Genomic DNA, 15,264 nt, shown 5'->3' with positions numbered 1-15,264 from the left:
GAAGGCTCCTGGACCCCTTCCTGCCTGCCGCTAGGTGGTAGCGCTCCCTGGACCCTGTTCCCCTTGCCCTTGTGACTTCAAGGCCTGCTCTGGTTGCAGGTCCAGTTCCCGGACCTTCACATGGGCAGCGCAGTGTCTCAGGGCGTGTCCGGCTGCGTGGAAGCCAGTAAGCCAGGATGTCTGCCGTCGTCCCCTCGGCTTTTCTCAGAATGTTCAAGACGGAAAGGCTGTGGTGCTGTCTGGGGGAGCCCCCTTGGCCTGGCTCCCCCTCTGGGGTCAACCAGCAGTGATGACTGTGGGACCCTGGTGGGCACAGAGACTGGAAGCTTCCCTCCCAACCATGAGAGTAGCAGTCTGCTAAGAGACGAGAGAGACGAACAGATGGAGTCGCCCTCGGCCCACACGCCTGGTGCTGGCAGTGCTCAGGTCTGTGTGTCAGTCACCTAATGAGACAGCCTTGGGGACGGGATCTGAATCTGAACATGAAGCTTCCCCGTGTCGCCCTTGCCACGCGTCCTTCAGGCAGCCTGAAGGTTACGCTGCACGGCATTGCTGGTAACTTACAGGAAGCACAGAGTCACCCTCGAGGTCTGGTGTGAACGCTATAACCCAGGATGCCTGTGGATGCTGACTTGTTTTTAAAGCTTTGTTTTCACTAACTTGTAAAGGTGAACTGAGCTCCCTTCTGCTGACTCACCCCCCACATGCCTGCAGGAGCCTGCACTGGAGCCAGGGGCCGGAGACCGGCCAGGTCCCCCACATGGTGGCAGGGGGCCGGCACTTTGGCCCCCATCTTGTGCCCTGCAGGTGTGGTAGCAGGAATGAGGACCAGAAGCAGAGCAGCCAGAGCCGGGGCACAGGAAGTGGGCGTCCCGATGGTGTGTGCTAGCCACAGCATCAGCCCCAAGCTTTAGGATGGGGGTGCTTGTCCTGCATGAACCCGTTGCAAAGCGGGGCTCCTACTTGGATCCTGCCTCAAATCACTAAGCCATTAAGAACACTTGTGTGACACAGACACACGTGACGCCATATGATATCAGTCGGTGACATGAATGGGTTGATTCTAAGTTCTTAAGGTACAGTGAAGGTATTTTAAAAGTGTTCTTGGGGCCCGGCACGGTAGCCTAGCAGCCAAAGTCCTCGCCTTGAACGTACCAGGATCCTATATGGGCACTGGTTTGTGTCTCAGCTGCCCTGTTTCCCATCTTCTGGCCTGGGAAAGCGGTAGAGAGTGGCTCAAAGCCTTGGGACCTGCACCCATGTGGGAGACCCAGAGGAGGCTCTAGGCTCCAGGCTTTGGTTTGGCTCAGCTCCAGCTGTTATGGCCACTTGGGGACTGAACCAGTGGACAAAAGATCTGTGTCTCCTCTTCTGTATATCCAACTTTGCCATTAAAAAAAAAAAGTGTTCTTAAAAATAGTTCTTACTCTTTAGACACGTGTGCTAAAATACTTACAGATGAAACATGCATGCAGTTTTTCCTGCCATGGTCAGGATGGAGGGGTGGGGCTGTGCCAGGAGAGTGAACGCGGCCGCTTACCCTGTGTGTTAAAACCCCCTTCATAAAAGTGGAGCCTGGGGCCTGGTTCTGGCATACACCTGCAACGCCGGCATCCCGTGGAGGTGCTGCTTCAATCCTGACTCCTCCACTTCTGAAGCTCCCGGGAAAACTGCACAAGTTGGCACCAGGCACTTAGGCCCTAGCACCCACATGGCTTCTGCCTGGCCCAGCCACTTGGGAAATGAAGCAGTGGGTGGAAGAGCTCTCTGACTCCAGATTTCAGATAAATAGATCTTTAAAGCTGAATGACCCAAGGGGGTCCAAACCAACAGTGCCACCTGTGCCCACTGAAGGAAGCCACATTCGCATCTGCACCCCATGCTGGCCTCTTCCGGGAGGGGTCCCTCTGCTGGTGCTTCTCCCCCAGCCTGGGGCCAGATACAGCCACACAGAGAGCCAGCGTTCTCTGATAACATTGTTTATTATCCATTGACTGAGCGATCACAGAATGATACAAAGCGGCAGAGACATGCAGAGTCGGCTCGTGCACGCATTCCCAGCACTTGGTATTCCAGCCTCAACCCACTGCTCCCCAACACCAACATCACTTTAAATTACGGCAGCAAGTCCCAGAGGTCTTAATACTTATCGAGCAAAGAGCTGAACGTAGCTACAATGTAAACTTCATTTTAAACATGTTGTCTGCGTGATGGGAACGGAGCAGTGCTTAGGACATAACATTTAAATTAAACAGCGCCAGATGGAGATCCAGCTGCAGCAACAGGTACACGGGCAGCGTGGCCGCCACCAAGTCACGCAGCATGGGTCGGGCTGCCGCGGCTGCTTCCCCCTGCTGAGCTTTCTGGCTGTTTTTGGTCTGCTCAGCATTCAGCATGGTCAGAAGCTCAATGTGCATGGATCGGACATCAAGGCCATCTTTGAAAGCCAACTTCTCCAAAGCTTTACTTTGAAATAATTGGAACCAGAGACAGTGGTGGGGAGGGAGGCGGGAGAGGGAATTACAGAAAGCAGGACCTGCCGGCCCAGACCAGCTCCAGCGCCACGCCCTGCTCCTTTGAAAGTGCAAAGGCGAACACCTAACCCAGGGCGACGAGACGGCAGGGAGCAGCACGGACGCCAGAAACCAACCCCAACTCGGCAGAAGCAGGGACCCAGGCCACACGGGATGTCACCATACACGAAGAAGACAGGGTGGCTGTGCGACCCACATAGGAATCCCAGCGAGTGGTCCACTGAGACCCTACGCAGACAGACACACCTTCGGGTAGGGCTGGAGCCGGGGGCCTTCCAGTCGGCCTTGGACAGGGGAGTCCTCCCGAACTGTGCTGAGCTGGCCCAAGGGTGGGGTCACTGCAGAATGGGACAGCCAGGAAGATGGCAACTTGGAAAGCATCGGTGGACGGGCCACACGCAGGCTGCCAGGCTTCGGGCTCATGATCTGCACGTACGTGTGTGCGTGGGCATGGCCACTCTGAGCACACCCGTGTCCTTGGGACACTTTCTCTACAACGTGGGTGGGAGGGGAAAAGACGGACCTTCCTGTCACTGAGCATGCTCTGCTGTGTTAACCCCCGTTCTTGGCACCAGAAAGCAAGTCAGTCCCCCGCAGATGTACTCAAACTACGTCATCTTGGCAATGCCAGGAACAGAGCCAGAGGCGGCATCCCCGTGAGCGGCTTACACAGGCACAGAGAGCTCATCCCCACAGAAGCGTCACGTAAGTCAGGCCTCGGTGTCCCCGCCACCAGGCTCCCCTCCCCATGTGGGACATGACCCGCCTGCAGAGACCCGCACACGATACCCCCGCTCTACTGCAGCTGTGCGGGCACAGCCAGCCCCTGGAGCCAGCCACAAGCAAGCCCGGGGCCTCCCAGATGCCGGCTGTGGGAACCGAGAGGACAGGAACAGGAGGATCTGGCTGACGCTGCATGTGGTTTGAAAGGGCATCTACTTCCACGACAAACCCAGGACCTGTGAACTCATAGGATTAACCACGGCTGCAGGGCCGCCCCCAAAACCGGGGCGGCCACAGGTGCCGAGGAGTCAGGAAGACACTAGGGTAATGGGGTGACGCGCAGGGGGCAGGGGCTCCCTGGGTCAGAGGGCCGGCTGCTGCAGAGGACGAGGGACCCGGTAGGCCTGCTACCAGTCTCACAGAGGCCCTCGGACGTTTCCGCAACAAGTGTGCTTCCAGGCTGGGAAGACGCCCCAAAGCGCCACCTGCTTGGCGTGGGCCTGGGCGGGGGAAACTCCGGGAGTCCATGACTGCCCCCTGCCTGCGCCCGGAGCCAGCAGGCCGGGCGGGCAGTCGGGCAGGTGGGAGGAGCACCCAGCCGTGCCTCCAGAGGCTCAGGCACGTGGCAAGGAGCGGGGTGGGGGCAGAAGCACGCTGATGTGGGCCCGCGTGGGTGACAGTTTTATTCATGCTGTTTCCAGGAAGGGGTATTGAGCTGCACCCTTGGTGGTTTCGCCCTTGGCCGTGGGGTGCTGGTGGCGGCGGCGGCCTACGGGTCCTCGATATCCAGGAACTCCTGCTTGGGGGGCGCCGCCCCGCGGTACCACGCACAGGAGCCGTCGCTCCTCTTGATGCAAGCGAAGAACTTGGCCTGGTGCCCGTTAATGTTCTTCTCCGTGACCCAGTCCATCCAGAGGCACTCGTCCGGCGAGGAGATGTAGCACGGGGTCATGGGGCAGCGCGTGATCTGCGGGGGACACCGGCGGGCGGCCTTAGTCGGACGGCCTGCATCCCCCCGCTGGACCCTCCCCGCCTCACCTCCCGCACCTGCTCTGAGCCAACCTCCCAGCACTCACGGTAGGCCGCCTGGGCCCCACTAGACACAGTTTTGCTTTCTTCCTCAGATTGGTTTACTTATTTGAAAAGCAGAGTGACAGAGGAAGGCAGGCAGCTGCACAGATAACCACGCCTCCATGACAGCCAGCGCCAGGCCAGCCTGAAGCCAGGTCTCCCTCAGCTGGGAGGAGGCCCTGGCACCTGAACCATCGCCTACTGCCTAGCAGGCACATCAGCAGGGAGTGGGGGGCTTCACCTGCTGTGCCAGTGTGCAACCGCAGTGCCCCTCCCAGGCAGAGCCCCAGCTCATCCTGCAGCGCAGGCTCCAAGGTGAGTGGCGGTGCTATCTTGGCAATGGGGAGAGCGTGGCAGGGTCATGCAAAGGGGCTGGTCGCGGCCACTGCGGCCACTGCTGCTGCGGGTGACCTTCCAGGGGACTCAGGCTGGGAAAGGACACCCGACCCTGCGGCCCCTCCCGTGGTGCTGTGCGGCAGTTACGTGGACCCATGCTTGGAAACTTCTAGAATGTTGTGGACAGCACAACGCCTAGGTGGCTGTCACGAGGCCATGAGACCAATGTCCCTTGCTCTCAGAATTTCCCTTCCTTGAAGGCTTCTAGAAGCTTCTGGGCTGCATGAGCAGCTCTGAACACTTTCCCTGCGTTCCTCGGTAGACGTGCACTCAGGACAATCTGGGGACCACAGGCTCCCTGGAGAGGGGCCGGCAGCATCAGGGAGCAGAAGCGAAGCTGGCGGGGCCGAGGCAGAGTCCCGGCAGTCGGCGTCCACTCACCTTGCACTCGCAGCCCATCTGGTACCTGTGGTTCAGGCTCTTCTTCTGCGTCGTGCTCAGCGAGTCCCAGGGCACGATGAAGTCACACAGCGTGACGTGCATCTTGCCGTCACCCTCGGCTTTGCCTGCGGACAGAGCGTATCGCGGCTCAAGGCGCTGAGCCTGAGCTCCGGCCAGCCTGCGGGCCTGACCACTTGTTCGTTGCTGAGAAGTGAGACTGGAACCAAGAGACTCATCTTTGCTCCACGGTTCATGCCCCAGGCGCCCCTAACAGCGAGAGGCTGGGCTACACCCAAGCCAGCGGCCTAGACTCCCAGCCGGGCCTCTTCCACAGGCGGGGCGGAGGCCGAAGCCCTGCTGCATTCCCAAGAACACCAGCAGAAGGGATCCAAAGCAGGGGCCTGGGGACTCGAATCTGGGCCCAGGCTGGACATTCTTACCACGGGCCCAGCACCGACACCCCTCTCTGCCGCCTCTCTGAAGCACTTCGCTTCTGCAGCAGATCCGAAGCAGGAACGGCGGGGGCTGCAGGCCTCGGTAACCAGCTCCCTGCATGGCAGGACTAATTACTCCAAGTCCCTCGGCAGCAGGAACAGGTGCCTGCCCTGGTCAGTGTTTCCTGCTGGGCCTCTTATAGCCAGCCCCAGCTTTCCAAGAAGGCAGGGGAAGGCAGGAAGGGCTGGTGACACACTGCATACCCCCTCGGCGCCCCCTGATAAGGAGCGGTGCAGCCACTGGGAGCCCTGAGAGGACCCACTTTGGGAAGCAGTGCTGTGGCACAATGGGTTAAGCCACCGCTGCCTGGCACACGCATGGAAGAGCAGGGTGGCGCAGTGGCCTGTGTCAGCCGGGCCTAGTCCCGGGTGCTGGTGGCCTGTCTGCAGACTGAGCGAGCAGACAGAACATCTCTCTCCCTCTCCTCTCTGTAACTCTGCCTTTCAGATAAACAATCTTTACAAAACTAGTCCATTGTGTGTGTGATGAAAACGCAGTTGGACACGCAGGCCAAAGCATCTGTTACAACATCCTGCTTAAAAAAAAAGAAAAAACAGAGCCTGAGTTTGGAGATGGAAAAAACAAGGACTAATTAAAATGCGTAACCAAGGATGCTTGTATGTTTATTCCTGATCTGAGAAAGACGACCACGCCCCAGCCTGCAGCATTTCCTGGACGCAGTGCCACAGGGCCAGGGCCGCACGTGGGGAGAGGGCTGAGCAGGCTGGCATGCTGGCTCTGGCTCCAGGAGGGCTGCAGCATCTGCTTCTGGCCCACCCAGCTGTGCCTTCAAGGGAAGCTGGACCAATGCGCCTGGGGAAGCAGTGGAGGCTGGCCCAAGTGCTTGGGTCCCTGCAAACCACATGGGAAACCCAGCTGGCTGGAGCTCCTGGTTCCTAGCTTCAGCCTGGCCCGGCTCCAGCCGATGAAGCCATCGGGGGAGTGAACCAGCAGAGAGGGGGTCAGAGCTGTCCCTCCCTCACTGTAACTCCGCCTTGCAAATCAATAAGACGGTCTCAGCCAGCAGGCATCTGTGACCAGGGAGCCCAACATCTCGGGGGGCCCCTGTTCTCATCCTCACCCCAACCTTGCAAGGCAGACACTCCTGTCACTGTGCCCTGGCAGGTGCACCCAAGTCAAGTGTCCTAGTACAGGACAGCAGCTAGGCAGGTACCAGAGCTGGGACATGCAGCAGGTGGGAGGGTGAGGCACGAGGGGCACTGCCAGGAGCTGGGGGGACAGGTGGGGCATGGCACAGGGGGCACTGCCAGGAGCTGGGGGGACAGGTGGGAGGGTGAGACATGGGGGCACTGCCAGGAGCTGGGGGGACAGGTGGGGCACGGCACGGGGGGCACTGCCAGGAGCTGGGGGGGCGGACAGGCACTGGCAATCTCTGGAAATTGGTAGTTAGGCAGCACTGAGTACATCGTCATTATTGTCGCTATTTGAGGATTGATTTATTTGAAAGGCAGAGTTGCAGAGAGAGAGAGACAGGTCCTGCATTTGCTATTTCAACTCCCTCCATGGCCACAATGACTGGGCCAGGAGCTTCTTCTGGGTCTCCGATGTGGGTAAGAGGGCCCCTGGCGCGTGGACCACCATCTGTTGCCCTCCCAGGGGCACCAGCAGGGCGCTGGGTCAGCAGTTACAGTAGCCAGGACTCCAGCTGTTTGTCACCTACACGGGATGCCTGGCATGGCACGCTAAGCAGATTCCCTACAGAGCACACACTGCGAAAGGTCCCTGTGATTTGTTGAAGGGCAGCTGAAATGCCTACAAGTGCCGTTTAGCAATCTCACACGTCTTCCTGGCTGACAGCAGAAACGGAAACGCATGGCATGTAAAACCCCTCTCGGTGCAAACCGGTCCTGAGGTCTGCGTGGACGTGGTACCCCTCTGGTGCAGTCACTCAGTGCCCTCAAGAGCAAAAACGGCCACCTGAGAGCGGCCCGGCAGCCCGCGTCTCCCGGCTCTCCACCTCAGGAATCGGGCAGCCCGCGTCTCCAGGCTCTCCACCCTCAGGAGTCATGGCACTCCGTCGGGACACAGGCGTCTCCCTGCTGCTGGCAAGGCACACTCCTCCCCAGCAAGCCAGACAAAGGCCACGCATGGGCCCGTCCATGGCCCTACCGTGCCCAGGCCTGGGACCTCAGGCATCCTGGGGCTCCCTGGGGAAGTGTAACGGAGGCAGCAGCTTGAGCCACACACCTTGGGGTCCCTGGTAACATGGCTCCTGACTGCTGGACACTACCCAGCTCTTGGGCGCACGTGCCTGGGGGCCAGGCCTCCCAGACATGCGCTGACCAGCTAGGGGCCAGCTCTGCGAGGTCTTCCTCTACCTAGAGGGACAGTTCCCCAGAGACACTGGCTTAGCCCCCTGGCTGTATGCTGGACTCCCGAGGGAGAGTGAAGGCTGCAGCCTGAGCGTCTACTTGAATTGTTCTGGGGTTCAGTCTGGCCATCAGGGGATTTTACAATCTCTAGGGAGCCACAAGCGGCAAGGGCGTCTCTGCAAATGGGCCCCCAGCCCCTCTCTGAGTTCCCGTGGCGCTGCAGTTTGACCACAGGCCTCTAGAGGGCAGTGTGGGCATCCTGGGAACGGGAGGCGGCTGGCTCCCAGGTGCACCTGCTGGGTACCCCACTAGACCTCCGTCCTTGCTCTCAGGCCCCCACCCATCTCTCCATCTGAGTACATTCTTCTTGTTGAAAGAACAATAGAAACTGGAAATGCAAAAATGGCATAGCTCCTTCAGAGACTTATCTGTACAGCTTCCCAAGAGGCCCCCAGGCCCGCCCTGACCTTCACTCCAGGAAGCCCCGAGAACCCAGGAACCATGACCACGTGACTGTGTGCACACAGCGCCCCTTCCCAGCCATGGCCGCAGCAGCTGCCCGCTAAGAGGGTGGCCAACACCCACAGCCCTGTGGATGGGTTTCCCGGGCAGGCGAGGTCCCCATCTTCCTTCCCGGTGTCACAGTGGGGCCAGGAGCCAAGCCGTGGCTGCAGGCTAGCTATGTGTCCCCAACAGGGCCCTGGGGAAAGTCGCTGCCCACACCCACCTGCAATGAGGTACTCCTTCTTGCCGCCCATGTCCAGCGACACGCCGCACACGGCCGAGGAGGGGGCCGTGTAGATGAACTCGATGTCTTTGTCAGGCCCCTTGAACATCTGCAGAAACAAAGAGAAGACGGCTGAAGGCCAGCTGCCCAGCGGCCAATGCCACTCCCACCCACAACACCCCAAGACAGCCGAGCGGAAGGAGGACCCAGGCCCATGCCAGCCCGGCAGGCTAGCAGACGACATCACTCCTTAAGGGTGAGTCTGGGGTCTGTGTTCTGCCTGATGCCCCCACACCATCCACCTCTGGGTTGCTACTGAACTTGGGGACCAGTGTCTCCCCATGAGTCCGCTGCCACACAGGGGCAAGCCCCTACCGTCCCAGGAGCCCTGATGGGACGTGATCCCGTCCCCTGCGGAAAGGGGCTCCGAGTGGCCTACAGAGGGCTTCCTTCCCTTAAGGGAGCCCTGGGAGGGGCCTCTTAGTCCTGTTTTCCCAGAGTCTCCACGAGCACACCCAGGTGGGGCAAGTTCATCTGTAAGTTTGTGACCGTGACCAAGCAGCTCCACTCCACCCACGCCCACACACAACATCCTCTCTGCCCCTTTGGCAATCCCAGATGAGGTCATGGCACAGCCCTCTACTTCCTGTTTCCCGTCTCCCCAAGGGGACAGGGCCTTCCACGGTCCACCCCTCCTGACTTAACACCGTGCCACGACTGCTCCGCGGTAGGAGCCGCCCGCTGCCCCGGGCTGGGCTGGTCCTGCGGCCAGTTTCATCAGCCACTGCCCCGCGGGGCAGCCCCCGGCACGCCGCCCCAGCCGGACATGGGCTCACCTTGATCTGCTTGATCTCATACTGGATCCTCTTGATGGGATTGCCGTAGATGTCATTCCCAGAGTCCACCTCCTTCTCGCTGACCGCTTTGGCCCTGATCACTACAACACAGAAGACATGCAGTGGAGACACTTCTGGAAAGATCCTCCCGGCCCCAGGGCGGCGGCGGGGCGTTCAGGCCTGCAGGAGGAGCTGGATGGGCACCATGACCCCACCCAGACAGGGCCTGACCAAGATCCTCCCATGGGAGGGACTCGGCCCCGGGGGTCCCCAGACCTGGCTCGTGTGCTGACCAGCCACAGTGTGGGGCCGGCAGCTAGAGCACAGGGCTCCACCCAAGCGAGTGGGCCGCCACCTGCTCACCAGGTCAGGGAGCCCCCTGACCCCAGGCCTCTCGGCAAACAGGCTCTGCAGACTGCAGGCAGAGGGGCTTCCTCAAGGCCCGGGCTCCTTGTCCTCAGGCACCCCACATGTGACTTTTCACAGCAGTGCCTCTCAGTACCAGGCGCACGACAGGGATGGAGCCTGGACTGATGGGGCACAGGTGGACCTACGACACGCACCGCGTCGCAGCTGTAGCCAGAGGAATGGAAGGACAGACGCCAGTGAAGGAGCCCACAGCAGCAGAGACAAGCAGGTGACGAAAGATCTGCAATAAGCTTTCTACTGGCAATTACACCGGCCGCGTGTGCCACCCCTGGGGCCCTGACAGTGCAGGGTCAGCGCTTCATGCTGTTACTCAGGCCGGGCCCTCCCCCTGGGTCGGGCTAGTGGCATGGCCTGTCTTAATGGCTTTTAAAAAGCTTTGTTCTGCAACATTCTGGAGGCACTGGGTCACAAGCAAGTGTCCCGTGGGCGTGGAGAGGAGCAGGCAGTGCCAGGTGCCAAGGAGCTTCTCTCCTTGCCCGCCGGCACCCAGCTCAGATATGCAGCAAACCATGCCAGGGCACTTCCTCCCTCACCTAGACTCCAGCCTTGCCCGCAGCCCCCGGCTGAGCCCAGGCCCGGGTCCCACGCGCCCGCAGTCCCCAGCAGAGCCCAGGCCCGGGTCCCACGCGCCCGCAGTCCCCAGCAGAGCCCAGGCCCGGGTCCCACTCGCCCGCAGTCCCCAGCAGAGCCCAGGCCCGGGTCCCACGCACCCGCAGTCCCCAGCAGAGCCCAGGCCCACTCCCTTCCTCTGTTGAGCTGAAACATGAGTGGCCCAAGCTTCCAGTCCTTATCCCGCATGTGGGTGGCGCAGGGATGTTTCTGGGGTTGGTGCCCCCTAACCTCAAGAATCAAGGGCTTTGCGCCCACAGAGCAGGTCCCCAACCACCCCCATCTCCGGATTAATCCTGCCATGAACGTCTTCTTCCTGTAGCCAGGACAGCAACCCCAAAAGAAGCCGACAGAGCTCCTGGGAAACAAGTTTTAGAAGGAGCCATGACCCGAAGTTTGCCATTAGATTCTACACTTCAGGGACCAGAAAGCAAATCCAAGGGACATGCATGGCCGCCCTCACCCCGAACGCCCTGAGGGTCCCCGGGCAGGTTAGACACCTCCCTTTGCCAAGGTGGTGAAGGGACAGAGCCCGCGGCCAGCTCAGAACAGAGGCAGCCTCGGGGCCGAGGGCCGGGGTGATCAGGGCTCACGCCGCACGGTGCCCGATACACGGCGTGTTCTATTCAGGACGATGGAACGAAGGCGCAGTGCAGGGCAGCTGGGGGTGCCGTGGGCCACGTGCCTACTCCTTGGTGAGCGCATCGTACAGACGCCCTCCCCCACCCGCAGCAGCCCAGACTGACTTCCCAGGGTCACCTTTCCTTTTCATTTTTTAACTTATTTTATTGGAAAGTCAGATATACAGAGAGGAGGAGAGACAGAGAAGAAGATCCGTCTGCTGATTCACTCCCCAAGCGGCCACAGTGGCCGGAGCTGATCTGATCTGAAACCAGGAGCCAGGAGCCTCTCCCAGCTCTCCCACGTGGGTGCAGGGTCCCAAGGCCCTGGGCCGTCCTCGACTGCTTTCCCAGGCCACAGGCAGGGAGCTGGATGGGAAGCAAGGAGGCTGGGATTAGAACCGGTGCCCATATGGGATCCCAGCGTGTGCCAGGCGAGGATTTTAGCCACTAGGCTACCATGCTGGGCCTGAAAACTTTCCTCTTTTGAATGGTTGGAAAAGTAGTACCTGGCTGGGTCAGGGTTGTGGCTCAGTGGGTTATACCGCCTGCGATGCCACCACTGCTGCACATCCCATCCAGCCCCCCACTAAACACCGGGGAAGCCGCAGAGCAGCCCAAGCGCTTGGGAGACCCTGAAGCAACTCCTGGCTCCTGGCTTCAGGCTGGGCCAGCTAGGATCACTGAAGCCTTTGGGGGGGGTGTGAACCAGCCAATGGGAGAGCTGCATCTCTCCCTCTCTGTAATCCTGCCTTCCAAACAGTCTGGTTAGTCAAGGGTCAAGACTGGAAGCTAAGGGCATGTGAGCATTGCACATTAGGCCCCTGGCTTGGTGCCATGTCAGCCCCCTGCTGACAGACCCTGGGGAGCAGCGGTTCATATTAGATACCGGGGTCCCTGACCCCACACGGCAGACCTGGGTTGCACCCGGCCCGGGTTCCAGGCAGCCAAGGGTAAACCAGGCCAGGGGGCTCTCTTTATCCGCTTCTCTCTCCCATAAACAAAAATTGAAAAACAAAAGTAACTCCATTAACTGGCACTGCAACCAGCACCGAAGCAGTGTGGGTAAAGCTGCCCTCTGCCAGAATCCCAAGTGGGCACTGCTTAGTGGACCAGCTCCTCCGCTTCCAACTCAGCTCCCCAACCGGGACGGGCAGTCCCTGTGCCCAGGTGGGAGATCCAGACGAGGCACCTGGCTTCGGCCTGCCCCAGCAGTGGCAGCTGTGGCCATCTGAGGATGGAAGATTCCCTAACTGGCCAAATAAACAAGTAAGTTTTATGATGTGGAAGGAAGCTGGCCAGATGCTTGCAGGGAGAAGGGGGGCGCAGGGAGCCCTCATTTCCAACTGTGCTGCCCCAGCCCTGGGCCTCGGACTCAGATTCTTCCGGATTTCTTTCCATCCCGGGTGAGAACCTCCTCCCTGAATTTGCAACAGGAGAGAGGAAGCGGGATGTGGGGGAGGCAAAGCGGCAGCCGGCAGCACCCCTCTGTGGGCCTGGAGGGGCACAGCTCTGTCCTCACAGACACCCCTGCACCTGCTCCCGGAGGTCCTGCCTGGGAGAGGCTCCTGTGACAGCTGGCCTTGCAGGGTGACCTGTTCTTCCAGGCAGGGGGCAGGCGAGGGCAGGCCACGGGCGGAGGGCACGGGCAGGGGCATGGCAGGCCATGGGTGGGAGGGCAGGGCAGGCAGAGGGCAGGCCATGGGTGGGAAGGCAGACCACAGGTGGGAGGACAGGGAAGGGGGAGGGCAGGCCATAGGTGGGAGGGCAGGGCAGGGCATGGGGAGGGCAAGCAATGGGCAGGCAGGACAAGGCAGAGGGTTCCCCTGAAGCAACCCCCAGACCCTCCTGGTGGACCCGGAGGCCCACCCCAGGGAAGAGGGATGGACGCAAAGAACCCAAAGAATTTGGTGGCGGTGGGGGTAAAGCCAAGGAGTCCACACCTGTTTGCTGAAAAGGCCCAGCTCAGAGGGCTGACCGCGCCCCAGGGCCTTGACGGAGAGCCGGCTCTGTACCCCCGGCCTCTCCCTAGGCAGACCTAGTGCTGTTTTTCTTCCTTTCCTCTGTTCACACACCATCTGGGTTTGAGATCAAGGGTGACCCACTGCAGACGCTGGCTACTGGAAGGCGCAGCCGTGGACCACATTCAAAGCACACGCAACCACAGGGCCCTGCCGCACCCCTCGGCCCAGGGCCACGTGAAGTCACTTCCCCCCCGGCCAGGGCCCCTGCACAAACAGCCAGAGTCGGCTCAGCCAGAACGGGACCAGGACGGGCTGGGAGGTGGGGGGCAGGGGGCAGTGGAAAAAACAGTGGTGGCAGAGGGCGAGCCAGAAGTTGGGCTGTGCTGCATGTGGCTGCCTGGGGGAGGCAGAAGAGGCCAGACTGGCCACAGCTGCCCAGGACTGCGTGCAGCGAGGCGCCCAGGAAGGGGCTGCTAGAAACGGGGTCCCTGCTCAGAGCGCAGCCCCCACACACTGTGTTGGCAGCAGATCCCCCGTGACTAAACCCCGCTCCCAGCTCCCACACACAGGCCTGGCTGCCCCGAGCTGACCGGAACAGCTCCCATTGGGCACTCAGACTGTGGCCCCCAGGGCCACCCCAGAGGAACGTGCGGAAGGCACCCAGCAGCAGCTGCCGCGTGGAGGGTCACACGTACCAGCTCCGCAGGGGGCCTGGCAGCTCCCAGATGCGTGCACACACACGTACGTGCAATACCACAGCTGTAGCTGTACACACCTGTCCTGGCCCCTGGCAGGTCACACAGCAGACGTCCCAGGGGATTCAGAGCCAGTTTTTTCTCTACTTTCTGCCAGGGACGAACTTGCAGACTCTGAGCTGTGCTGGATGCCCCGGCCCGCTCAGAAACACAAGGTCCCGTGTCTGTAGATCTGGGGAGCACCAGGAATCCTGCCGCCCCACCCTCACGTGACAGCCAGCGACACCCATGACTGCATCCTGCTTCTGCCGTGGGCCACAAGGACGACTCAGCCAAGGTCAGCTGACCTTTGAATTCTGACCTGGTCATAGCACCAGCTTTTCTGGCCAATGGACCTGGGGTGTCTCTACCCCAGCCACCCACAAAACCCTCTGGAAGGGGAGGGGTGGCCCATTCACTTGCCCACAGCAGCCAGGGACATGGGTCCACAGAGCCCCTCGTGTGTGCCTTGTGACGGCCAGGGTAGAGGGATGCTCCTCCAGCCCTGGTCTATGGGGCCTCAGTTGTCGCAGGTAACTGACCACCTGGGCTCCCAGGGGACAGGGAAGACCACCGGGAGCCCCCCTTGAGGTGACGGCATCAGTGCAGGGGACCAGCCCCACTTGTCAGCTCAGGCGTCCCAGGCTGCCCAGCCCCTCCACGCCAGCCCCTCTCGCTCAGCCGTGGAGCAATCTCCCAAGTTCGCTCCTTTTAGGGAAATGAAGGGAAAATGGGGGCTGTAGCGGGGTAATTAAAAACAGCCCTGCAGTGGTGGGCGGGGACCTGGCTTGCCTCTCTCTCCCACCACGCCCTCTCTGGGGGTCCTCTAAAGCTCCCCTTACCCCAGAAGTCAGCCACTGCCTTACGGGTGTGGGGGAACTCACTGTGGCGGGAAGGGCGGTATCTGTTGGGGAGCGGCCAACTTGGGGCTCAGGCCGGAGGAGGACGGGTCGGGAAAGAGGCACCCAGCTCAGGGCAGGTTATTTGAGGCTGGGGGAGCAGGGTTAAGAAGGGGACAGGGCACACAGCAAGATGAGGGGACACAGCCAACCCCCACCACCACCACGAGCCTGGCACCCGTGCCGTGCCTGCCTAGCAGAGCCCTGGATCCCAGTGCATCCACGTGAGCTGTGGCCACTGGGTGCCTGTCTCCATGGAGACCGCCCTCCCATCCCCATTTCCTGTTCCTCGCCTCGGAGTGCAGTACCCTCTGCCTCCCTCACTGCACCCCACCCTCCCATGCAGCCCCAGACGACCCCTGTCCCCCCTTTTTCCTCCTGCCTTCCCATCAGGGCCTCAGGCTGGGCCCTCCCCTCTCACGTGCTGCTGACTCATTTGCAAAAAATGCCCAGGGCTCTGGGGAAGGCTTGGCCAGAACAGTGCGGCTTTGTGGAAGGAACTGCGGGCGCTGC

At 60.9% G+C, this 15,264-nt stretch overlaps 1 protein-coding gene across 3 annotated transcripts in view; it reads right to left on the bottom strand.

Moving 5' to 3' along the window:
* Positions 1-3,660: 3,660 nt before the first annotated feature.
* TIMP2 (TIMP metallopeptidase inhibitor 2) overlaps positions 3,661-15,264 on the bottom strand; it is a 33,431-nt gene continuing 21,827 nt past the window's right edge. The window contains exons 2-5 of one of the 3 annotated variants that reach the window (XM_040989834.1): positions 9,497-9,597; positions 8,661-8,769; positions 5,106-5,230; positions 3,661-4,224 (exon numbers count right to left, since the gene is read on the bottom strand). In XM_040989834.1, coding sequence (XP_040845768.1) covers positions 4,027-4,224; positions 5,106-5,230; positions 8,661-8,769; positions 9,497-9,597 — 533 coding nt within the window. In that variant the 3' untranslated portion in view covers positions 3,661-4,026. Of the gene's footprint in view, positions 4,225-5,105; positions 5,231-8,660; positions 8,770-9,099; positions 9,371-9,496; positions 9,598-15,264 lie in introns of those variants that run through there. The other 2 variants (XM_040989835.1, XM_040989836.1) reach the window with 2 other exon arrangements.

The sequence above is a fragment of the Ochotona curzoniae genome, unplaced genomic scaffold (genome assembly GCF_017591425.1).
Source record: "Ochotona curzoniae isolate NIBS_2020 unplaced genomic scaffold, NIBS_Ocur_1.0 contig_523, whole genome shotgun sequence".
Lineage (NCBI taxonomy): Eukaryota > Metazoa > Chordata > Mammalia > Lagomorpha > Ochotonidae > Ochotona > Ochotona curzoniae.
Note: the sequence above shows the minus strand (reverse complement) of the source record. Positions and strands in the feature narration are given on the sequence as shown.